At 48.0% G+C, this 25,135-nt stretch overlaps 1 protein-coding gene across 1 annotated transcript in view; it reads left to right on the top strand.

Moving 5' to 3' along the window:
- Positions 1-17,141, top strand: part of CEMIP2 (cell migration inducing hyaluronidase 2) — a 69,734-nt gene extending 52,593 nt beyond the window's left edge. The window contains exons 18-24 of the mRNA XM_058657282.1: positions 2,325-2,533; positions 6,012-6,194; positions 8,303-8,522; positions 9,446-9,544; positions 12,975-13,129; positions 15,876-15,979; positions 16,315-17,141. Of these exons, the coding sequence (XP_058513265.1) occupies positions 2,325-2,533; positions 6,012-6,194; positions 8,303-8,522; positions 9,446-9,544; positions 12,975-13,129; positions 15,876-15,979; positions 16,315-16,511 (1,167 nt within the window). The 3' untranslated portion in view covers positions 16,512-17,141. The remainder of the gene's footprint in view (positions 1-2,324; positions 2,534-6,011; positions 6,195-8,302; positions 8,523-9,445; positions 9,545-12,974; positions 13,130-15,875; positions 15,980-16,314) is intronic.
- The last annotated feature ends 7,994 nt before the right edge of the window (positions 17,142-25,135 follow it).

Raw genomic sequence — 25,135 nt, 5'->3', positions numbered from 1 at the left:
AGGGTCCTCTCCTGGAGGGCTGTGATGGGATACAGGAATGTATGGAAGGCTGTGGCTTGGCGCACAGTAAAGTGACTAGATCAGCAGAGAAGCAGAGATGGAAGGTGCAAAGGCAAATTTGCTGAATTTTATTTATTTTTCTGTATTTGGAAGGTAAAAGGCTACACACACACGCCAGGATGTAAATTACAAAGACAAATTTGTCAAATTAGACTGATTTTTCTTTGAAAGGCAAAAGGGCACAGAGCGGGAGACAGAGACCTCAGGTGTCAGTTAGTTCCCTGAGTGCTGACAACAGCCGTGACCGGGCCAAGCATAAGCCAAGGGGCCAGAACTCCATCTGAACCTCCCATGTGCGTGGCAGGGAACCATGAACTTGAGCCCTTACCTGCAATCTCCCAGGGCATGCATTATCAGGAAAACAGATCTACGCCAAGTAACGGAGAAGCGAGCCAAGTGCCGTGCTATGCATGCGGGCGTCACGAGCAGTGCCACAAACCCTGGCCTGTACAGGCCATGTCAGCGGTTACACGCGAGTGGAGGGGACAGTCGGCAGGACAGGGCCGCCCGGCGTTGCACGGGCTAAAGGGAGCAGTGTCTTTCCGTCTGTGGTTTAGACAGTTAAATGACAGACTGGCACAAGAGCAAAACCATCAAGGAAGTGGGTGAGTAGAGCCTGGCAAAGAGATTGAAAGGAGGACAGGGACCCCCTGACACCCCGAGGGCGAGGGGAGGCTGGCAGGGCTGCCCTGGTGCTCGCTCTTCTGGGTGTTTTTCTGGGAGGGGACCAGCTCTGAAGGTTGCCTTCTGCTGCTGCCCTTGCCTGATGGGGGAGTCTTACCTTGCTTCTTAGAGCCCCTGAGTTTTAGGGGTGTGTGTGTGTGTGTGTGTGTGTGATGGGCTGTCTGCCGTTGGGGCTCTGTTCATGGAAAATGTCAGTTACAAAACACCAGTGCCTGTATGTTCAACTTTTTCCAGTGGGTCAACTCTCTGAATTTCAAATGTATTGAAAAGACGAGCTGAGTCTTCTGCCTCATCAAACAGTTGTATTCTCTATTTTTATTGATAAACGAAGAAAGAAGTAAGTTAGCTACTAATCACCAGGAGGCTCTGAGCATGTAGGACCATGGATCAAAACTTTTGTGCCGTGAATTTGGACTGGGAACCCAGATCAGCTGCAGTTTATTGTTCATAACAATGCAGGGTACATTTGCCAACAGGGGATGGAGTCGGTTCAACCTTGGCACGGAGCAGTTCTTTCACGGGAATGTCTTCGCTGTGCTGGCTGGAGGGGTGGAGGTGCCAGGAGGATGGTACCACGAAGGGGAACAAGGCTTCCTCCGGCATCTGGCGGAGAAGGCAGGAGAGCCGGGTGTCCCCAGCTGTTGGTGTGCTGTTCAATACATTCCAAGTCTCCATACATGTACAGAAATACTCTGTGAGGGCATTTCAGAAAGTTTGTGGGAAATTGGAGTTAAAAGAGAAGTTTTATTTTGATTCAAAAGTATTGTGAAAACACGACACATTGTCCATGAACTCCTTGAAGAATATTTTTGAAAGTAGTGAAATATATGTGCTCGTCGAGACGTTCTGGTTCCAGGAACGGAGAGCTGAGGACTCCGGCCGGAGAGGCTGGCAGAGGCCCGGGCAGCCTACCTGCCAGTCAGCATTCTGCCGTGGTAGCAGGACCGCGGGGGAAGGTGCTGCCCGACACGGATTTGTCTTGGGAAATGGCTCCAGGCTTTGTGCCTTGGTGGATGTGCTTAGGAAAGATATTTTGGGCATGGCAAGTAACTCCAGTGTTGCTGGAATACATTCAGAACTTTCCAGTTTGCTTCAGCTGAATATATTTTTCCGGCTGTTACAGAGGTCTTCATAACATTTTTTTTCCCCTGAATGGGTGAAAAATGACTCTTTGGGCTTATGTAGGTCATAGAAAATTGGAAGCCAAAGCTCTCTAGTATATGAATTTTCCATCCCTCGGTTTGGAGGAAAGTGTCTTAGGTCTGACCAGAGGATATCTGTTTTTTTGGTATGTGTTCTTCTGATTGGGGGAGTTCTTTGTGAGACTGGAAGCCACAGACGTTTTACATTGTGATGAGTAAGCTGGCTCGTGCTGGTGGAACTGCTGAGGCAAAGCTTGGCTCGCAGGCTACAGAGTCTGTTTTGGCCATGCTGGGTTTAAGCAGGCTGCACTGTCAACGTGGCTTTCAGTGTAGCCTGACACTGCTTGGATCTACTTTTTCAGAGTGAAAAGACTTGATTAGGTGCCCATTAGGCTCCTTCAAGTTTGATTTGCTTCCCTTTATTTTTTTTTTTTCAAGGTCTATATCCAGACCTGGAGCACCCAGAATCTCACCATGACCATAGCTCGAGATGAGTACCCATCCCATCCCATGGTGCTTCGGGGCATCAACCAGAAGGCTAACTTCCAGCAGTACCAGCCCGTGATCATGCTGGAGAAAGGCTACACCATCCACTGGAGTGGACCGGCACCGCAGACTACTGTTCTGTACCTCATCAACTTCAACAAGTAGGTTTGCACTCATTGTGGTTTTCAACAATTGAGCAGGTAGTGCCGTGGAGAAAAAGGACGTTTCCTTTCCCTTTGCAGTAAAGCTCGTTTTGTTTCCTGTTCCTCTTGAAGGAAGGCTGTGTGTTTCATGTTGATGGAATTAAAGGCCTTCAGGATGTCCGTGGAAAATGTAGGTGTGATGAAAAACCTGCATGCATGTGAGAAAATAGAGCTTTTTTTTTCTGTTTTCTCAAAAAGTTTTTTTTTTTTCTTAAAAAAATCATTTTCATGTTGTTTGAAAGGCAGAGAGAGAGAGAGGAATCTTGCATCTATTGATTTACTCCTCAAATACCTGCACCAGTCAGGGCTCAGCTAGGTTGAAGCCTGGAGCCCAGACTCTGTCGGGGTCTCCCCATGAGTAGCAGGGACCCAAGCCTTTGGGACAGCACCTTCTAGGGCACTCACGAGCAGAGGACTGGCCCTTGGAGCTGGCATGTGGACATTTCAGATAGCCTCAGGACCGCTGCCCACGTGGCTGTGTCCCACTCTCCGTTTTAGGAGTGTTTGTTTTGCTTTGTGCTCAAGGTATTCTGTACAGAAAGTTGTTCCACAAAGGCTTTTGATGTGGTCTAATCAGTGCTTTTATTCCTGCAGCTGGGATGGGAAGATGTTTCAGATAGCCCTAATGAACCCCTGTGACTTGGGTGATAGTGACAGGATCATTGAGTCCAAGTGAAGGGTTGAGACAAGCAGGTGTGCCTGATTAATAGTATGTGCCATCATGGGGGAGTTGGGCATGGGTGGCATTTGTTTGCACTGTGGCAATCCTTCGGGATGGCTTGATCAGGTGTCCCAAGAATGTTCTCAAAACAAGGCTCTATTTTTACATTGTCTGAAGCGTTGATTGTGTGCCAGTGAATGTAATGATGACTGGACAATTATTTGCACTCTAGGAGCTCACAGTAGTCAGGTTAAAAAATAAAACTCAAATAGCTAAAGCAGACTGCTCCTTTAGTGGGCAGAGGGCAGAGCAGCTGCGTAAGAAGTTGGGCCAGTGTGCAGTGGGGTGTGATACTGATTAAGTGGTAAGTCTAGTTCTAAAAGTAACTGGACGGCTAAGCCACCGTTTGGCATCCTCACATCACATGTTGGGGAGTCTGGTTTGAGTCCAGCTGCTCTGCTGCCAGTTCCAGTGATGGCTCAGGTGTTTGAGGTCCTGCCAGCAATGTGAAGTTCCAGACCCGAATCGAGGCTCTGGGATTCCAGGTGTCTGTTGGGGATAGGGGCTGGGTCCCAGGATTCTCCTTGATGCTAAGGTCTACAGATACAAGGTGTGTCGCCTACACGTATGTTCTCATCTACTTGAGTCACTTTCTGTCACGTGGACTACCTGAAGAATGTCTGTGTCGTCGGCAGAGTTTTTACACTGCATTGGAAACCATGGCTGTGTGTGCTGTTGCCCCACTTTTAGTCTTTAGTATGCACTGTGCCCAGGATGGTGTTTCAAAAAATGGAATCTGATACCACCAGAGAAGGGCAGGAAACCAGTGAAGGACATAGGTGATCGTTAGGCAGGAGGAAGAAGAAACACAGGGTGTTCAGTATTGGGATTAAGAGTTTGTGGCGAGGTCGTGGGGTCGCGTGGTGTCCTGTGTTCTGTGACGCATGAAGCCTAGAAGCCCAGCTGCTTATCACACATCCGGCAAGTGAAAACATTTCAAAGTGCAAAAAGGGCTGAGCCCAGAGGTTTCTAAAACCCATGTGGGCGTGAAGTTCACTCATACTTTCCCTGGGTAATTCATGTGAAGTCCTGAGACGGTAAACAGTGGGCATGGGAAGAGATGGCAGTTTTTTCCCCAAAACTGAACATTATTGTAGGGAGGTCACAGATTGTGTTATGGTGCCGCTTCTGAAAGAGACACTCTGAAAGTTACAAAAGCTTGTGCTTAACCCTGAGCCAAGCATGAAAATTACAGGAAAACCTGATGGAGATTGTGAAATAGCGTAGAATCCTCTGGGTTGGAGTGAAGCACATGAACACTGATGGTGTCCCTATTACCTGTGTGTCCAAGCACATGAGTGGCTGGTTTTTAATGCCCTCTTTGGTGTCCCTATTACCTGTGTGTCCAAGCACATGAATGGCTGGTTTTTAATGCCCTCTTTGCCCATGAACAGGCTGTGGGTTGCCTACCCACACCCCCTCTCTTTGCTGTTATAAACAGTGCGTTAGAGGAAAGCTGCATCATTTGTATTACTTGTAATTTATTCTTCAGTGGGTCATAAGGCCTGAGCAGCGTTAACGCCTTATTTTATGTTGTTTCAGAAGTCACTAGAATGATGAGATAGTTCTGGAAATGGTAACGGTTGCACAGCCTTGCGCTCATACTTCACGCCACTGAGCTGGACAGCTCAGAATGGCGGGAATGGTACAGTTATATGGATATCTTGCCACCTTTTGGACAAGGAACAAAAAGCCAAAGAAATTAAAATGGAACACATTTGTAATTTTTTTTTTTTAAGAAAGATTGATTTTTTGTCTAAGGAGGTGAAGAAAACTGCCTGGGTGGTTTGGTGTCCGAAGCCTGAGGAGGTCGCACACCTGTGAGTGTGCAGCCCTGCCCCTAGGGATTCATCCTAATACGATCACGAAGGACAGGAACAAATCTGTGGGTGGCTGTTGGGCACAGCTGGTAAGACACTGCGGTGGGGGTCCAGATCCCGTCATGAGTGCGTGTCCGTCCGGGTACCAGCTTCACTGCCATGCTTCCTGGGAGGGTGGGGCACAGGCAGCAGGCGCTCACCCAGACCCCTGGGTCCCTGCCACCCAGATGGAGGTCCTGCCGCCTGGCTCTGGCCTCACCCACTCTGTCATTCTGGGCATTTGGAGGGTGAACCTGCACATGACTGTTTTTCTATCTCTGTTTCTCTTTCATTGTTTCATTCATAATAAACTTCTAAAATTTATTTATAAGAAAAATGAGTTTGTGAACAAATTCTCAGCTTACCCTTTCAACAATCCGCTTATTAGTGTTTCTGTTGTAGCATAAGCGTGCTCAACCATTGTGGGTGATGTCTGTACAGTGTATCTAGGTTCAATCCACATTCCCCAAAATGCCGTTGTAGCATAAGCGTGCTCAAGCATTGTGGGTGATGTCTGTGCAGTGTATCTAGGTTCAATCCACATTCCCCAAAACGCCGTTGAACCTGAGGTAGTTGTTTTTTTTTTTTCTTTTTCCTTCTTTCTTTCCTTCCTCTTTTTCCTCTTTTTTCTTTTGTAGACCATATTACTGTTGTGAATATATTGATCAGAGAAATTAGTCTAATGGATGAAAGTGGATGATCCATATGCATGACAAGTCTGGGACTTGGATTGTTAATGGCTCAGTGCATAGCAGCATCTCCAGTGGAGAAGACACCGTGCTTGACGTGTGCATACGCTGTAGCGTGCAGAATGTCTGCTGCGATGTAACTGATGTCTGGTTGCCTCCCTTTGAAGGAATGACTGGATCCAAGTGGGCCTCTGCTACCCAGCCGACACCAGTTTCCAAGTCTCCTTCAGCTTCCTGCAGCGCCACAACCGCTCTTCATCCAAAATGGAAGACTACGAGCCCGTGTCCTCCCTCGAAGAGCTGCAGCGGAAGCAGTCGGAGAGGAGATTCTACTTCGACTCCAGCACGGGGTAATTCAGTAGGAGCAGGAATGAGAATTATGGTTATCTTTCTTTAATGGTGAAATTACTGGTTCTTCAGCGTAGCTAAGAATAGGCTGCGATGTGACGACTGTTTGGAAAAACGGCCGGTGTGCGTAACCGTCTGCACAGCAGCCTTAGCGGTTTAGGCGAGAGTTAGAACGTCTCATGATTATGGTCTTGGCAGCAGGAATTGAGTAAGATGTTTGCTGTGTACCTATTAAGCCAATTTAGGGAGAGAGAAATTATCCTTGTCACTGAACAGCCGGTAAACCCAATTGAAGATGGAAATAATGTCTCTACATGCAGCTCTCCAGATGGTTATTCATGTCGGGTAGAGCTTGTGTTTCAGCGGAAGCTCCTCGCTGTCTCTTCCTGCTCATCTCTGCCGAGCTGACCTGGACGTGCTGAAGATCACTGTGTAACCGTGGTGTGTTTGCTTCCAACTTTCTCTAGGCTACGTCTTTGCGCCTTTTAATTCTAACCGTGCCCTCCCGGGGTCCTGTTGGCCTTGTCTGCCCCTGGGTTATGGTAGGCACCCTCTCCTGTCCTGTCCCAGCAAGTGGCATGTTCTGTCCGTCTCCATCCTTCAGTTGACGTCCCCGCTCGATGCCATGACTGCACAGTTGAGCTGGGACTGTCAGCAGAGGCCATTCTGCACATTCATCCCATCGCAGGAGGGGGGCGTGCACGACAAGGAGCCAGGGAGCAGGAGGTAGACGTGCGGGCAGCTCTTTGGTAGGGCGTGCAGCGTGCCTTTCGGCATTCCTCAGGGATCCAGCAGAGTGAGCGGTGACAGCCAGGAGGGGACCTGGATGCTCATTCTTGAGGACTAATGCTGAGGAAGTGGAAAAGTAGGTGTCTCAGCAGCACAGACACAGTGTGCAACTGCATGGTGGCATGCAGGAACATGGCATGGCATGTTTGGGAAAATCGCTGCGATTTAGAATGGGCAGAAGCGGGGCAAGATGGACTGGGAAATACGCAAGCTCAGGTTTGGGGAGAGTTAGCCTGGAGCTGTCCCCTTCAGAAAGCCCACAGTCAGCGTGCTCAGCTCAGGCTTGTTTTCTAAGTCGTAATTGTTTCTGAGTGTCAGTTGCAAATCGGGCTTAAACAGACCTATCGTGCAGGTGACAGAACTTCCACTCTCCCAGGTGGTGTGCCACCCAGATCTGTGAGGGCAAAGGAAGGATTCTGCGTCTAAGAAAGGGGAATACCTTCTCATTTGGGTATTTCACGAATCCTTAGCTTCTGAATTTCTGGTTTGTTAGCTACCCACTTGATATTTTAACTATAGATCAGAAGGCCCATGACTCATCAAGTCCCTGTTTATTTCTTGTGGATGTATGTTACAGTTGCCGGAGGTGGGAAGAGTAGCTAATATTTTGTCTCTGTTAACATCTGAAGCCTGGATCGCCAAAAGTCAATCCCATTTTATCACCTCCTTTAGATTATCGGCTTCCTCTGTTTTAGAGGGACTGGGAGTGCTGCTGGAAGTTCGGCTTTTCTGCTTGCCTTGGCAGCAGGAGGATCTCTCCGAGCAAGCAGAGCTGTGCACTTTGCCTGGATCTTGGCTCCGATACAAACGGAAGGGCCTCAGGCCCTCGGGCTCCTGTTGGACGTAGCTGGGATTGGTTTGAGACTTACCCAGGCCCGAGCCAAGAAAGTTAGAGTTTCTGTTTTCAGTATTTCAGTTTTGTGCCTTAAAGTGAAATAATTTATGGTTACCCCGCCTCCCAACAAAGAACATTCCACACCAGTTTACTAGGTCATAAACTCAACAGAAGGATGAAATTTTCCAAGGAATTTTTGAGTTAAGCCAAATTTCTAATCCTTCCAAATTACCTGTGGAGCTAATTCAGACCAGAAATCACTTTTGATATCTTCCAGCATGACTGAGTCAGAAAATTAAACTATTTCCTGAAATGACGTTTGTGGCAGTTGACTTAGCCCTCAGGGAGGAGAAGCAGCTTCAGTGGTCTGATGGTTTAGTTTTTCTTTGTCAGAGCAATAACCCTGATATGGCCAGGGTTCTGGCTGGGGAGTTCTGTCAGCTGTTGGCGGATCGAGCACTCACTGGGTTGGTTTCTGTTCTGCAGTTTGCTGTTTCTGCATCTGAAAGCCAGGAGCCACAGGGACGGGCACAGTTACTGTTCGTCTCAGGGATGCGAGAGGGTCAGGATCCAGGCGACGTCAGAGTCCAAGGAGGTCAGCAACTGCATGGCCAGAGCGTATCCCAAGTACTACAGGAAGCCGTCCGTGGCACAGAGCATGCTGGCCACGCTCGCTGGGCCCTGCCAAGGCTGTGGCACCCGGCAGGTAGGTGGCAGGGGGAGTGTGAGAATTGCTTTCCTACAGGAGGCACCACTGTACCTGCATGGCTGTGAACTTGACGCAGTTGGAAATTGCAGGCGGCTCACCGGATTGTCCCTTTTTCTTCTCTCTCATGTGTGATTGTGTCATGACCATGGATGGTTATTGGGTTTCTATGTCAAAGAGTAATGTGAAAAGAAAAATGCTTTGTATTAACAGTATGAAAGTTCTTCTCCTAGTTGTGATGGATGAGCTTTTGTATTTACCTGTAGTTAGAAGTACAGACCGACTTGGTTAGAAGTGAAATTGCCTCTCCTAGCGTATTCTTCAGTAGATGACAGCTTTCTGGATCTCGAAAAACAGGCAAAAGAGTCAAGCCCGGAGGAGGAGTTGACAGCAGACACACCGACGGAAATCGGGGACAGAGTGGTTCTAGGAGGAAAAAGTGGCCCAGCTCTAAGAGTGCCCAATTCTTCTTCTTATTATTATTAAAGATTTATTTATTCTTATTGGAAAGTCAGATTTTTTTTTCAGAAAAGGAGAGACAGAGAAAGATCTTCCATCTGCTGTTTCACTCCCCAGATGGCTGCTATGACTGGAGCTGAGCTGATTGGAAGCCAGGAGCCAGGAGCCTATTTTGGGTCTCCCACGTGGGTGCAGGGTCCCAAGGCTTTGGGCCGTCCTTGACTGCTTTCCCAGGCCACAAGCAGGGAGCTGGATGGGAAGTGGGGCAGCTGGGACATGAACTAGCAGTTTCTGTATAAAGTGTATCTGGAAATGAAATACTAGGTCAATGAATAAATATTAAAAAATTAAAAAATCAGGAAAAGACAGATGGCCACTGGCTTGTTGTAGATGAGTTTCTTTGGGAGGGACCTTTGGGCAAGAAGCTTTGCTTGTCGTAACTTCTGGAATGTCCCTCTGTCCAGGTGGTGTTTACCAGTGATCCTCATAAGAGCTACCTCCCTGTGCAGTTCCGGTCACCTAGCAAAGCAGAAACTCAGCGTGGAGACCCATCTGTCATCTCTGTAAGTCCTCTCTGCCTGGGCTGCCGTCACCACGCGGTGTAGACCCGTGTCACTCACTCACTCGCCCACACAGCAGGACTTCATCCCATGCAGCCGTGGGGACGTGGAGACCCCGAATCAAGGCAGCATAGATTGGTGCCTGATGGGGGCGCATAGCAGGAGCTCAGGGGGCGCTCTTTGGGGCCTGTTTTATAAGGACACTGATGTTAAGTCCCAGTTCCATCCCCAAGGCCTCACCTCCTAGGATTTGGATTTCAGCATGTGGATTTGAGGGGGGACAGTTTTCCAGCTACGACAGCTGTGTGCCTCCCCTTGCCTCCTGTCTTCGTTCATCCCGGGGCATGCTTACCTCTGCGCAGTCACTAGTTTGCATAGTCACTAGTTTGCATTCTTCGGTAGCAAAGGCATACCTACTCAGCAGTCCTGTGTTTAAACAAATCATTGGTAATTTTTTCTTTCTAAACAGAATATGTTTTCTGGTTACTTTACTTTCAAGCCAGCATTGAAATTTGTTCAAATTCTAGTTTGTACACCATGAGGTGACGGTGCGAAATAATGGTTACACACAATCAACCTTGAGGAAATTGTGTTTTACCTTAGGTTTTGAAACTTAGGGCAAACTCCCAAGCTCTTTAAGACATAAGAAATAAAGGTTTTAAAACCTCTTCGACCTTTTATTTTAAGGTTGCCTAACTCTTGTTTATCATTAGCTGTCTTCTAAATGGGATGATGAAAGCATAGGTGTGTGCCTCAGTTTCCATTTAATTTGGGCTTAAACCCAAGTTAGACCCTGGGACCCAGGCCTTGGCCTGTGGGCTGTCTGCAGTCAGGTGGACCCATACGGGGTTCCCTGGGTAACAGGTGGCCGGCTGTCCAGTTGAAACCCAGCCGGGACTGTTGCGTAGGCACCCACTGTCTTTCCACTAGTGGGAAGATAATTAAAAATCCATGTGTATATTGACAACATTAAATTTTACTTCTTTCCCTTTTTGAAGTGGTGTTTTTTTCTAGGTTTTATTTAATTATTTGAAAGGCAAAGTGACGGGCGGGGGAGATTGTCCACTCACTCCCACATTCCCCAAATGACCAAACAGCCAGGAACTGCATCCGGGTCTCCTGTGGCAGGGTGTAACTGCTTGGGCTGTTACCTTGCTGCCTTGCCAGAGCTTAGTCTGAAGCAGGGTAGCCCCGTGGGTAAAATGACGCCACCATGTGATCCATGAGCCAGCGATTAGTTTGACAAGAGAAAAGAAAGTATTTGAAAGAAATGAAAATGAAATAAAAAACAAAACATCAAAACACATGGGATGCAGCAAAAACAGTATGGAACAGATTATTGAACTTTATTGAACTTAGAATTTGCATGATGGCTTCCTCATATTAAAGAGAACATATGGTATTTGTCCTTTTGGGATTGACTTATTTCACTGAGCATAATGGTCTCTAGTTGGGACCATCTAGTTGCAAATGGTAGCATTTCATTTGCACACTACAAAAGTGGTAGGGGACTAATATCCAGGATTTACTAAGAGCTACAGAAACCCAGGGACAGTTAAAAAACAACCCTGTGGAAAAAAAGGAAATGAATAGACATTTTTCTTAAGAATATATTCAAATGGCTAACAGCCATAGGAAAAGATGCTCAGGCTCCCTAGCTGTCAGGCAGATACAAATGAAAACCACATTGAGGTTCCACCTAATTCCACTGAGGTTGGCCTACATTCAGAACTCTATTAACAACACCTGCAGGCTTGGATGTGGGGAGAAAGGTACCCTCCTTCACTGCTGGTTGAGTGCAGGCTAGTCCAATCACTATGGAAATCAGTATAGAGAGTGCTTGGAGCATTGCAAATAAACCTGCCATATAACCGAGCTATTCTGCTCCTAGAAATACAGCCAGAGGTAATGAAAACTGTGTATGGGAAAGGTATCTGTAGTCCTATATTTACAGCAGCACAATCTACAGTAGTGAAGACATGGAAACCATCCAGATGCCCATCCAAAGAGCAGTGGTTAAACAAACTGTGGTACCTCTACTCCACGGAATATTACTTATCCATTAAAAAGAATTAAATTATACTATCGTGTGGTTTTAAAAGGAAAAAGGGAAAAAAAAAACCTAGCAGCTTTACCCTAGGGGCTGAAGATGTTGGCTTTGCTGCTGCACATGGGTGCCTGGCCCTGGAAGGTCTAGAATGTAGCGTGTTGTCATATTTATTTGCATGTGTTTCCTGAACATTCTCTCCCAGGACATGGTAATCCTTTGTTAATGGAAAGTTTTGTTTCCTTGAGGTACCAGGATTTTTGAGGGTGAGGTGGTACTTTGGTAAATATTGTTGAATATGTTGAATGACTTCTTAAAAAAGAAAGATTGAGTTATATATTTGAAAGGTGGAGTGACAGAAAGAGATTTTGTCTGCAGGTTCACTCCCCAGATGACCCCAGGACTGGGCCAGGCAGAAGGAATTCCATCCAGGTCCTCCATGTGATTGGCAGGAGTCCCAGGTCATGGGTCGTACTTTTCTGCTTTCTCAGACATGTTAGTAGGGAGCCAGGACTTGAACCTGTGCTTACATAGGATTCTGGCTTTATGGGTTGTGACTTCACCTCTTATGCCACACCATCAGGTTTTTTTTTTTTTCTGAAATGTACTTCAATTTTTAGTGTCCAGCCTGGAAATAGGGAGGTTATTTCTAGTCTTTTCCCATGTAAAGTTTCTCTCAAGCATTTTGACAAATATTCCCTGGATTAGAGCAGTGTAAACAGAGACCGAAAGTTGTTTTGAGTTCTGTGGAGATCACTAGTGCTTAGAAAATAATTTTAAATATCCTAATTTTCCCAAGCAAGGCAAGATGTAGTGGTGAAAGCATTTCTCCTTTGTTAGCCTTAATTTTAATTTCAGTGCCTGTGTGTTACATTGATATGTACCCAGTTGGTTTGTCCTTTGCAGCTAAGGAATTAATGAATCTCGGAACTATCTCGAGAAGCTTTTTCTTGAAGAGAAAAACCACTAATTGGAAGAGGGCTGCTGGGAATTCAGGATACAACAGTTGTGAAACCAGATATGCTCAATGCTTGTAGCTTAAGCAAAAAATGCATAGTTTTTTGTTACATTCATTTTCCATGAACTTTGATGACTCCTAAAATACACAGTCACGTGCCAGATGAAGAGGTGGGGTTTTTTTGGCCAATGGAAAGCCATATGTATGACGATGATGCTGTAAAGGTTCACGTTGCCCGGTGAAATCACGGCCGCAACAGCTTTAACTTCCCAGCAACATGCTTCTCAGAATTTGTCCCTGTTGAGCGACACATGCCTGTAATTTGAGTCCCAGGTTTTAGAAGACAGACTGAAGGAACTCAAAGCCCGAGTTGTCCTGGAGATGTTACTGAAACAGTGATGAACCAGAAGACATTATTGTATTCTCAGGTCAATGGCACCAACTTCACCTTCCGGAGTGCAGGTGTCTTCATCGTCGTCCTGGATGCGTGCAGTGTGCCTTTCCGGCTCACGGAAAAGAAACTGTTCCTTCTGGCTGACATCAGTCACGTGGGAGAGTATCTCCAGACCAGCATCCCTCCAAGGTAGGTCAGGCATCCCTCCAAGGTAGGTCAGGCATCCTCCAAGATAAAGATAGGTCAGGCATCCCTCCAAGGTAGGTCAGGCATCCCTCCAAGGTAGGTCAGGCATCTTCCAAGGTAGGTCAGGCATCCCTCCAAGGTAGGTCAGGCATCCTCCAAGGTAGGTCAGGCATCCCTCCAAGGTAGGTCTCGCCGGCTGCTTCACAGGAACAAGATGCCCTGCGCGTGTGGATTCCCCCAAGCAGACAACGCCCAACAGGCCCTGGACTTTGATCTGGGCTCATAACTGTTCACTCCAGAAACATCCAGGGCTCTGTGGACAGTATGTGCCCTTTCGCAGCTCTCATGGCTGCCTGTGTGGTCCACGTTCCTTATGGACAGCCCTTGTGTATCTGCAGAAGTTGGAGGTTGGAAATTTTGCAGCTGCGGGGAAGGCACCCAGAAATGAGAAGCTCTTTGCTCAGAACATCATGGTCCCAATTGCTAGTTCTAAGCTGATCTGCTTTGCACAAAACCTGCTCAAGAGGATCAATACTGTTTAGAAGCAAACTTGTGGGCGGTTTGATCTTTGACAAAGGAGCAGCCTTGTCCTACAGCTGTGACCCAGGAAGGCATCCCTCATTCACTGGAACGCAGTTGGACAAGAGCAGATTTTAAGTGCTTGGCTGTCTGGTGTCTCTCCTGTTCTAGTCTGCTTGGTTTCACTTAGTTGATCTGTGAAGAAAGATGTCCTACAGACAAACTCCTGGTGCTGTTTCTTCTCCTTGACTTTGAGAAGGTTTATAAAAAAGGGATGTAGGAGAGGTTTTTGAAATACTGAAATGTTCTATCTTGGTTTGGACGCTGGTAACAGGTTTAGGTTGTAAATATTCAAATGTTGCAGACATTTAGGGATGCTGTCCTGTGCGTGTTGTGTAGGGATGCTGTTCTGTGTGTGTTGTGTAGGGATGCTGTTCTGTGTGTGTTGTGTGGGGATGCTGTTCTCTGTGTGTGTTGTGTAGGGATGCTGTTCTGTGTGTGGTGTAGGGATGCTGTCCTGTGTGTGTTGTGTAGGGATGCTGTTCTGTGTGTGTTGTATGGGGATGCTGTTCTGTGTGTGTTGTATGGGGATGCTGTTCTGTGTGTGTGTTGTGTAGGGATGCTATTCTGTGTGTGTTGTATGGGGATGCTGTTCTGTGTGTGTGTTGTGTAGGGATGCTGTTCTGTGTGTGTTGTGTAGGGATGCTGTCCTGTGTGTGTTGTGTAGGGATGCTGTTCTGTGTGTGTTGTGTAGGGATGCTGTTCTGTGTGTGTTGTGTAGGGATGCTGTCCTGTGTGTGTTGTGTAGGGATGCTGTTCTGTGTGTGTTGTATGGGGATGCTATTCTGTGTGTGTGTTGTATAGGGATGCTGTTCTGTGTGTGTTGTGTAGGGATGCTGTTCTGTGTGTGTTGTGTAGGGATGCTGTCCTGTGTGTGTTGTATGGGGATGCTGTCCTGTGTGTGTTGTGTAGGGATGCTGTTCTGTGTGTGTTGTATGGGGATGCTGTTCTGTGTGTGTTGTATAGGGATGCTGTTAGGTGTGTGTTGTGTGGGGATGCTGTCCTGTGTGTGTTGTATGGGGATGCTGTCCTGTGTGTGTTGTGTAGGGATGCTGTCCTGTGTGTGTTGTGTAGGGATGCTGTTCTGTGTGTGTTGTGTAGGGATGCTGTTCTGTGTGTGTTGTGTAGGGATGCTGTTCTGTGTGTGTGTTGTAGAGGGATGCTGTTCTGTGTGTTGTATAGGGATGCTGTTCTGTGTGTGTTGTGTAGGGATGCTGTTCTGTGTGTGTTGTGTAGGGATGCTGTTCTCTGTGCGTGCTGAATTGCGTCTTTCCTGCTGCTGAAACACCCCACAGTCAGGAGCCAACACTGCTAAAACGATTTAATAACCTTAGTCTTAAGGTTTGTCAAGACCCATAGTAAAAAAATAGATGTATTACCAATGGATACGCAACAAGAATGAAATAAGAAAGTCTCTTTCTGAATTAGAAAAATTGATATAATGGTGTTCCTCTACCTAATTAAAATGCAAATTTAGCATATTCCAGCGAGTGAGGGTAATTACATAACTCCTCTGTTGTTCTTTACAATTGACCCTGGAGTTCATCTGCAAGAATTAATGTAAGATAATAATAAAATATCTGAAAACAAATCAGTGTTATAAGTGCCTGATACTAATGTTGAAATGAACCAGGAAGCTGTGGTAATGAACCAGCAGGGTGTTGAAAGAACGAGAGAGAGAGGAATCAAAAATAGAAAACCCACCGCACAGTCTCGGGGCGTGCATTTATTCACTGATGACGAGGGCAGGGTAAAGCAAGCCATGCGGAAAGAACAGTTGGGTTGGTTTTTTTGAATTGACATTTATTTGCTCACTTAATAAACCAATAATAGATCTTACAGAGATGGACAGAGTCCTGAGACCAAACAACCATCCTGCTTTGTTGCACTGGATGATCCCCTAAAAGAGCTCTGTCCCAGGAGATCCGGTGCGTCTCCTTACCTAAACGGCGTTTGTTTCCCTCCATGTTGTGTTTGCGTTGGCAGCAGGAGAGTCCTCGGCCGGGCAGGAGACTGGGAACTGCAGGGGCAGGCCTGACAAAGCATCTGGGCCGTGTCCCTTAGGGGTTCTGCCACTTTTCTCTGACTTTTGGACTAAACCAGCAGCTCAGAAAGCTAGTTCATCAGTCCATGCAGATTGCAGCTGATTCTGATTTCTTTTTACACCTAGGTCGATTGTTCTGTTGAGCACAAGAGGAGAAATTAAGCAGTTGAATATTTCAGATGCGTTAGTGCCTCTGGGGTTAGCCAAACCAGCTCATCTTTATAACAAAGGTTTGTATTACTCTGTGAAGTTTCCATGAGGCCAGCACTGTTTGATTTTGTATGGTGGAATTTAGCCACCAGACTGTTTTCATGAGCTTGTTTTGCTGGAGTGGGCATCATTAAGCTTGTTCTAAATAAGGCATATTGCTGGAGGAAGTGTGTTGGGATGTGTGTTGTTATTTGGGGCAATAGGTGGGTGGTAAGAGTTCATTTGCTGACAGAAGAAGCGTAGGTTTGTTTTGTAGCATGTGTGTGTGTGTGATAGCTGTCTTTAATTTGCTTACCTCCTGTGTTATCTTACTGGAAGTAATATAGTTGGACTGATATTTCTCTTCTTGTTATAGGGAGTACTGTATTCTTGGGATTCAGTGGGAACTTTAAGCCGTCATGGACTGCCCTGTTTACCAGTGCTGCTGGGCAGGGCCTCGGGGTGCTCGACCAGTTCATACCTTTACAGCTGAGCGACTATGACTGCCGCAGAGCCAGCCCAGTCCACAGGAAAGACCTGGAACTGTTGAAGCAAGCTTCCAAAGCACATTAGAGACGCTGCAGCTGCAGTGCTGGGAAAAGAAAATGTGAACTAACTTATTTAATTTATGGCATTTTTAAAATGACACTGTTAACGCAACAGAACCGTGTTTCTTGTTTGATACAGAACGGAGAGAAAAGAGTTTAGGGGATTGCTTGAAAACCAGCTCACGCACCTTCTAGTTGTAAAAAATGGTAAAGAATCTATTTGTATTTATCAGGCTGGTGTATTCTGAGAGCAGTCCTCTTACTCCTCACCTTCCGCCCCAGGGTTCGGCCATGGTGGAGCAGGGTTGTGCTGTTTGTGTGAAGAGGTGTGGTGTGCTGGGGGCATCCGGGAGGACCAGCGAGGGTAGCACCTTGGATACTTGAAGTCTGGCTGATGCTCAGTTAAGTTGCCCAGCAGTCAGCCTGGGTGCCTGGGGCCCTGTTCTCGGGGGGGCAACCTTTGGGGGTTTTCTGTGATACCGAAGCATGGAGTTTTGAATGGGAACTTGGGCCAAGTTCTTGCCCTGTTTTGGCCATTCCTTTTAACTCACGTGTGTGGCAGTTGCTTCTAAGGATTCAGCTGTCACACTGCAAGTGTGTTAGGACAAAGGGGCTTTTAGCTGTTAGAAATACCTGGAGAGTTAGTGACCACTGGGCAAACTTGCACCGAGACCTGAGAGTGTTGAAGCCGTTCTTGCAGCTTTAAAACTAAGCCCGCGTTGACTGTTTGTGTTTAAAATGCAGAGCTGGGCAGAATAGTTACTTTCTTTATTGTTTCTTAAAGGATCAGGACATTTTCCTGAACTGTAAAGTTGGATTGTTTGAACTTGCACAGAGAAAGTCTGTTCTTGGCACCGCTCTTGCATTTGGCTTTGTTGTTATGTGTGCAGGAAAGCTTTTCTGCTCACCATCCTAGCCAGCAAAAACCCTAGAAACAAGGCTACCCCCAAATGATTGTCACCGGCCTAGGGGGAAGATCCTTGTAGGGGCCAGAGTCATGGGGGGAATATTCAGGAATGAACTTCCTCATAGCCTCACAGTCCTCGGTCACTCTTCATGAATGAAATTGCCCCCGTGAACTGGAAGGGGAGCTGAGCTCGCGGGGTCTCCTGCCGGTGGGGGGCAGGTGGTGGGAGGAGGTGGCCCCGCAGCCTGGGATGTTACCACAGCAAGAGGAAAGAGGCTGGCGAATGTCTTCACCTCTCTGTAAACCCCCAATGCAGCAGATGCACTGGGGGGTGCCCACGGGGTGGTGATGGGAAGAGCATCTGGGATGACATTGGCCAGGAGTTCAAGTCCACTCTCCTCTGCCCAGGGCACGGACTCGTGGCCCGTGCCTTTGTGTCCAGAGGAACCACAAAGCAGCCGTGTGACTCCTGTTCCCTTACGAAGTATGCTACCTCAAAGTGCTACCAAGAAACCTTTCTCACTCAAAGTGCTCTTGCCGAGAGCGCACGTCTTAGAGTTTAGTGGGTTCTTCTGTTGTTGTTTGGGGTTTTCTCGTTTTGTATATTGATGAATGAAACCTTACCTATTAAATGTATTACTGGATTGTGGTTCTTGAAGATGATTAAAGATTCTGTGTGTTTTGTGATTTAAATATCTTTGATATGTGTCTCTTTTTTTAAGGCATTTGGAGAGGATACCTAGGTTCCAAGGCAGTTTTTTTGTTCTGATTTATATGGGAATAACCAGGGCCTACGTCAAATAAAAAAGGTGTGTGTATGTATTTTATATACGTCGTATGTACTTTATATACGTCTGAAGCTTTCAGGTTGCCGTCAGTCACCTTGTTGCACCCCTCCCCCAGAGGACAAATAAACCAGCCTCATGTTCTGCCCTGCCACCGCTGGAGAACACGGGGTTCCTGCCCTCAAGAGACGACGTAATGCTTGGAAGAACCCAGCGGAGAGGCAGCTCCGATGGGGGAAGGCACCTAGCTAGTTCCAGTGCCTGCCAGGCCTTCCTGCTGGGCCAGCATGGACGTTCCCTCAGCAGAGTGCTTGCTGAATTCTGGAGATCGAGGTGGGGTTGACCCTCTTGAAGTCTTTCTAAAAAGCTAATCTGTTTACTTGAACGAGCGATGGGAATGAGATAGTGCAATATCTTCCATCCCTGAGCCATTCCTCAGGTGGCTTCCATGATGGGGTGGCCCCAGCCAAGGCCAGGAGCCCAGAACTCCCTACGGGCTTCCTTTGACGGTGGCGGTAACCTGTCCACTGGGCCATCTTCCACTGCTCTCCCAGGTAAATTACCCGGGAGCTGGCTTGAAAGTGTAGCTGCCACTCAGCTATAAGATGCCAGCGTTGCAGGTGGCTTGACTGGCTGTGCCATCACAGCACCCCTCCCAAAGTCTTTACATCATGTTTAGTATCTGGAGAACCGCTCCCCCGCAAGCCCCAGAAGTGAGGCCTGCAGGATTATGCCATGACAGGTTACGTGCTACAAGTGTGAGCCTGTGCACTGGGCAGCAGGTGATTTGCAAGATTAGGAGAGGAGAAAAGGGAGACTCCAGGAAAGCCGCTCACGGCCTTGACTCACAATGACAAGATGCTGTTTCCGTCTTGCTGAGCTGTGTGAGTCGACTGGAAGACAGACACTTTTCACTCCTGCTTCTCTTCCATGTGAGGAGGAGGCCTGGTTGGGCCCGGGTGTCATGGATAAGGAAACAGTAATTATAGGATGAATTGTGATTTCAAAATGAGGAACTGCCCCACAGGTCATGGATTTCAGCCGTGACAAGCTGTGGAAAAATTCCCTCTGAAATACAACCAGCTGTTGTCCACAAAACGCTTTTTTAGATGCATTTTTGTAGTTTTTGTAAGATGGAATAAATTATTAGTCTCAATATGCAAAGTGGCTTTTTTTTAATAGGTTTGTTTATTTGGAGAGAAATCTTCCATCTACTGATTCACTCTCCAAATGGCCACAGTATCTGGGGCTGAGCCAGGGCACAGCCAGGAGGCAGGAACTTGACCCAGACTTCCTCCAAGGATGGCAGGTGCACACACACTTGAGCCATCTGCTGCTGCCCTTGCAGGAACATGCGCAGGGAGCTGCTGGAAGCAGAGTGTCTATGGGATGTGGGCCTCCCGAGTGTCAGCTTAGTGTGCTGTGCCAAGACACCGGCCCCAAGCATGCAACTTCAAGTTCAGCTTCAGGATCATGATTTGTCAGGGTTGTTAAGCTTATGACCTGTGGGCTCCCTATAAGTTCTTGAGCTAGCAATGATTTTTTTTTAAGATTTATTTTTATATTTTTATTTATTTTTCAGCTGGAATCTGAAAGTCAGATATACAGAGAGGAGGAAAGACAGAGAGGAAGATCTTCTGTCCGATGATTCACTCCCCAAGTGACCACAACAACGACTGGAGCTGCACCAATCCAGAGCCAGGAGCCAGGAGCTCTTCCAGGTCTCCCATGCAGGTGCAGGGTCCCAAGGCTTTGGGCCGTCCTCAACTACTTTCCCAGGCCACAAGCAGGGAGCTGGATGGGGGCTGGGGCCGCTGGGATTAGAACCAGTGTCTGTATGGGATCCTGGTGCGCTCAAAGTGAGGACTTTAGCCACTAGGCTACCGCACTGGGCCCTACCAATTTACAATGTGAAACTTGCACAGAATTACATGTAAATGTTCATAAATCTTGCTGGAGGGAGCCACAACCAAGTTCCCCCAAGTGTGTATCCGCTGTAGGAGCTCCCGTGCACAGTGCAGTTGCCACTGGTCCTCCGTGGCCCACAAGCTGAAAATATTTACTCTCAGTCCGTTTACCCAAAGAAATTGGCTGACCCTTCATCTTGGTACGGGGCACACTGCATGTTCATGTCCTGTTCCTGGAAACTTCCTTGCGCTTTGAAGGTGTTTTAAATAGCAAGTTAAAGAGAGCCCGTGTGGTGAAGAGGCTGCTTGATATGCGCACAGTTGAACTGGCCGCCACTCCCAGTTCCAGCCTGCTGCACCATGCCCCTTGGGAGGCCGCAGCTGGTCAAGTGCTGGGTCCCTCCCATCCACGTGGCAGACTCCGATGGCATGCCCACCCCTGACTTCGACCTCGCCAACCCTGAGTATTGCAGACAGTTGGGGAGGAATGCAGTTTTAGTGTGTGGGAAATTGCTATTGTCTTTCAAGGGGGCGGGGGTGGGGGAGAAAAACAGAAGAAAGCGGAGAGCAGGTGTGGGAAGAAAATGGAAAGATCATCCAAAGTGCAGAAAATGCAGAAAATGAAAATGCAGCATCGATCCCAAGTCCTGCCCCAAGCCAGAGAATCGGCGTCTCCTGCACTTGGAATAGATTTTGCGGAGAACTTCTCCAGCAGTTTTTCATGAGTTGTACTGTTTGAAAGCCCTACAGAATGCTGTGCCCGTGTCGTTTCTGTGTGTCCTTTTCCCACTGTTTACAAATGTTACATTTTTCAGCTATAAGCTGCATTTATGCAGCTCTCTCCTTGGTTAATTACAGGACAGTTTTGGAACCCACATCACATTGGGAACTAAATCCAGGCATTTAGACAAGTGGGATGCAGGATTCCAAGCAGTGCCTTTTTTTGTTTCTTTGTTTTGGAATGTCAGATATGCAGAGGGAAGAGACAGATAGCAAGGGCTGGAGCTGCACCAATCCAAAGCCTGGAGCTTCCTCCGGGTCTCCCACGCGGGTGCAGGGTCCCAAAGCCTTGGGCCATCCTCAACTGCTTTCCCAGGCCACAAGCAGGGAGCTGGATGGGAAGTGGAGCTGCCGGGATTAGAACCAGCGCCCATATGGGATCCTGGTGCGTGCAAGGCGAGGACTTTAGCTGTCAGGTTGCCACAGCAGGCCCCCAAGCAGTCTTAATTGCCATGCCAACCAACTGCCCCAGTTTTTATTTTGATCTATTTAAAATGCATTTGTTTGGAAGGCAGAATAATAAAGAGGGAGACCTTCCATCTGCTGATTCAACATTGAATAGCCACACAACAACGGTAGCTGGGCCAGTGATGGCAGGGCCAGCACCCCATCTGAGGCCCTCTTGGGGGCAGGGGTACAGGTTCTTGGGTCATTTTCCAACTGCCTCCCCGGTACATTATCAGGGAACTGGATCAGCTGGAATGTGAACTGGCACTGTCCAGGATGGGGTAAGTGGTGGCTTAACCAACTACACCACAGTATTACAGCCTCCCTCTTTTACTTGAAAGAATTTAAAGGAAAATGTACATTGAACCGCAACTATCAAAAAGTAGCATTTTGTACTTTTAAGTGAAATTGTTACCCTATGCTTTCTTTAAGTAGGAAGAATTATTTCAGAGCAGCTTTCTGAGCAAAGACTGACTGGCTGGACTGACTTCCCGGAGGGCTGCAGGAAGTGGACAGGTGGACCTGGGCACGAATGAAGGTGGTCGGTGCTGGGGAACAGGGCGGGACTCTGCTCAGCTCCAGCAGCTGCGAATTGGTGTCTACTCCAGGTTGCTGAAGGAGGACAGCCTTGGTCAGGTATGCTTACAATGTGGCAGATTTGGGGATTTGGGACTTTTTAACTCCAGCAACTTCTGAAGATAAAACCTGTCCACGGTTCTCTTGGGTTGTGTGTGTGTGTGTCTGTGTTCTGTGGTTTTCTGGGGAAGGGGTTTGGGGTTTGGTGAGCGAGCAGTGGAGGGGAGGCAGAGAAGCGACTGCACTAGACGGAGGATGGCAGTGGGCTTTGGTGATTTGGTTCCGGTTAAGCGCCTTGCTGGTGGTGTTATTTTCAGCAGGACTTTATTCCTTCGGGTCCTGAGCTTGCTCATCTATAGAACAAAGCTACTGGGGGCAGAATTGTGGCATGGGGTTAGACGGCTGCCTGCGTGGGTGAGTCCCGTGCGGGTGCTGCTTGGCTTCCCGGCTGCTCTGCTTCGCTTGCAGCGCCCTGCTAATGGCTTGGAGAAAAGCAGAAGGGGCCTAAGTGCTTTTCTCCTTTCGCCCACGTGGGAGACCTAGAGGAAGCTCCCTGCGCCTTGCTTCTGCCCGGCCCAGCACTGGCCGAATGGCCGTCTATCTAGTGATTCTTTCAAATGAACAAATAAATTTTAAAACAGGCTATTCACACTTCGGCGTGTTTCCAGGGGAGATGAAATGAAAGTTTTCTGGTGTTAGATTAAAAAAAAAAAAAAACAACGCACGAAAACATTGGGACTACCGAGACCAGAAGGATGGTAAAGGCAGGTTGATTGAGATCCGCTCCCGGGCGAGGCCCACGGGTCCGCAAGGCCCACGGCCGCTGCAGTTGCGCCTGCACGGAGCCCCGCATTCCTAAGTAGTGGTGATGACGGGCCTTGTTGTAAAGGTATGTGTTGTCTTCTGATTGGTCAGCGCCATTTAAATGAGTACGGGGTTGCTATTCTTGCTGAGAATTTTTGGCACCACCTGGGAGCTTCTGCCTCCCACCCCGGCGCCGCTCCGGGATAACACCTGACTCCCATTTGAGAGTGATTGCTTGTGCCTGTTGCCATTTTATTAGATTGCAGACACCTGTGGGTTCTAACCTAGTCGTTTCACAAGGACTGAGAAGCAGGGAACCTATTGATTTTATGCGTCTAAGATGGTGCCAGGTTTGAGAGCCACTGAGAACGCCCAAGGAAAGCCTCTGCTCTGGTGCCTGCACTGTCCGCCTCTCCGTTTTTTGTATCCAGAAAATGGTCAGGTTTATGGCCATGCCCAGACTCTGCAAGCAGTACAACCCAGCAAGCCGGCCGTGCAGGGAGAGCAGCTGCCAGGAGGGAGACGGGAGTTGGGAGGGGCAGTTGGTAACTCCTTTTCTGCTCTTGGTTCTTGGGAGGAGAAACTCAGTTGACGGTTTGCCTCTTCCCGTTCCGTTCCCCCTGTACGAATGCGGAATGAAGACCACGTGCTTCTAAGGCGAGACACCCTCCCTTAGGAAACCCGCTGAACCCAGTGAGTCCAGGGCTAAACAAACAGGACACGGAGTTAGAGGGCTTAGAACACGGGCCCCTCGGGCAGCAAATCGTCCAGGTTTCTGTGCCCCACTTCTTCCTGGTGCCACCCCTCCTGCTGCCCAGCGTTCCCTCCAGGGAGCCGTGTGGTCCTGATGAGACCCTGGCTCCAGACCCCTGCTGTAGCTCACTCCCTTCGAAGCTTGTGTGCTCCTGTAGAACACTCAGCATTTCGGTGTAAAGTTAGGCTTCATGCTCTTTGTGTCTGCCACACTACCTGTGTGACTAGCAGCAGTAAAGAGCTGGCATTTTGATAGTCTGCTTTGGTTGAACTTTAAAGCAACTTGGCCCTCCAGCATGCTGACTTCCATAGGAGGCTGGTGCCATCCTTGCGAGAGAGAAAGTTGCAGATCTTGAAAATTCACAAACCTGGGGCCGGTGCTGTGGCGTAGTGTGCCAGTCCTCCACCCATGCTGCCAGCATTCCGTATGGACACTGGTTTGAGTCCCAGCTGCTCCACTTCCAGCTCCCTGTTAATGGCCTGGGAAAGCAGCAGGATGATTCAAGCCCCTGAGCCTCTCACCTATGTGGGAAACCCCGAAGAAGCTCCAGGCTCCTGGCTTCAGACTGGCCGCTGCAGCCCTTTGGGACTGAACCAGTGGATGAAGATCTCCGGCTTATCTTCCTGTAAATCTGCCTTTCAAGTAAAAATAAATAAGTCTTTCAAAAAGAAAGGAAAGTGCACAAATCCAAGAATTAGTTGCTGGGTGATGGAGATAGTGCCATACCTAGGGACTCGTGTGTGGCTGGCGTCCCCTCTGGCTAAGGGTCCTGCTGCGATGTCCTCCTGCCTCAGCATGCAGAGCACAGAGGAATGGCACAACCAGGTCCTGAAGTGGGATCCGCGGAGACCGGGACTGGGGCTTGGTCACAGGAACACATATTCATTCCAGTACATTCCTGCACATTGTGTCCTGTGAGCCAACATTGTAAAAAACAAAAAACCCTTGTCATGTCTTACGTTTTGCAAATCACGTTATTGCAATTTAGTTCCACCTGGAGTTTACGTTGATTTAAAGGTTAAGTCAAGATCGGAGCAGGTGACTTAGTACCTGTAAAATTGGTTATCCTTTATTCCCCAAAACCATTCTACTCAAAACATGCTGATGCTATGTTTTTCTAAAATATTAGCATACACAGAGATGAACTCAAAATAATAATTAAAAATTTGGGAAGGTACTGATACGTGAGGACCAGGAAATCCTTCCGAAATGCTGCCCCTAACACGTGGGCCTTTGCAAGACAGCACAGAGGTGGACAAGCGGTGTGTGCTTGGCTCAGGGGAGAGCGAGCTAAGGCCCCTGGACCCCCTGGCTCCTGATGCGGGACCTGTGGACAGAGCCAGCGGCGCCCTCTGAGTGCTGGGTTGCCGTCTGGGGATCGCAGACGCCGCCTGCTGTGGGAGCACTCTAAACCCTGGAGGTTAGACCTCAGTAATGAGAACACGGTTGCAGAACCAAGCGGTGAACAGAGAGAGTGGTGAAATATGGAGCTTGATTTTGAAAAATACTTCCCGTAATAGAACAAGAGTCATATTTTTGTGTGTATTTCAAAAGAGGCTGGTGATCAAATGCTCTACAGTAACTGGACGTCATGTAGCAAAGGAAGTTTGGAGGAAACTGCTGTGTGCTAAGAGCCGTTTTTTTTTTTTCAGAAGAGAAAGGAGACAGGCTTTGCTTTGACTTTGTCAC

This window comes from Ochotona princeps, chromosome 31 (genome assembly GCF_030435755.1).
Source record: "Ochotona princeps isolate mOchPri1 chromosome 31, mOchPri1.hap1, whole genome shotgun sequence".
Taxonomy (NCBI): domain Eukaryota; kingdom Metazoa; phylum Chordata; class Mammalia; order Lagomorpha; family Ochotonidae; genus Ochotona; species Ochotona princeps.
The sequence above is the reverse complement of the archived record's forward strand: the minus strand, read 5'-3'. Positions and strand labels throughout refer to the sequence as shown.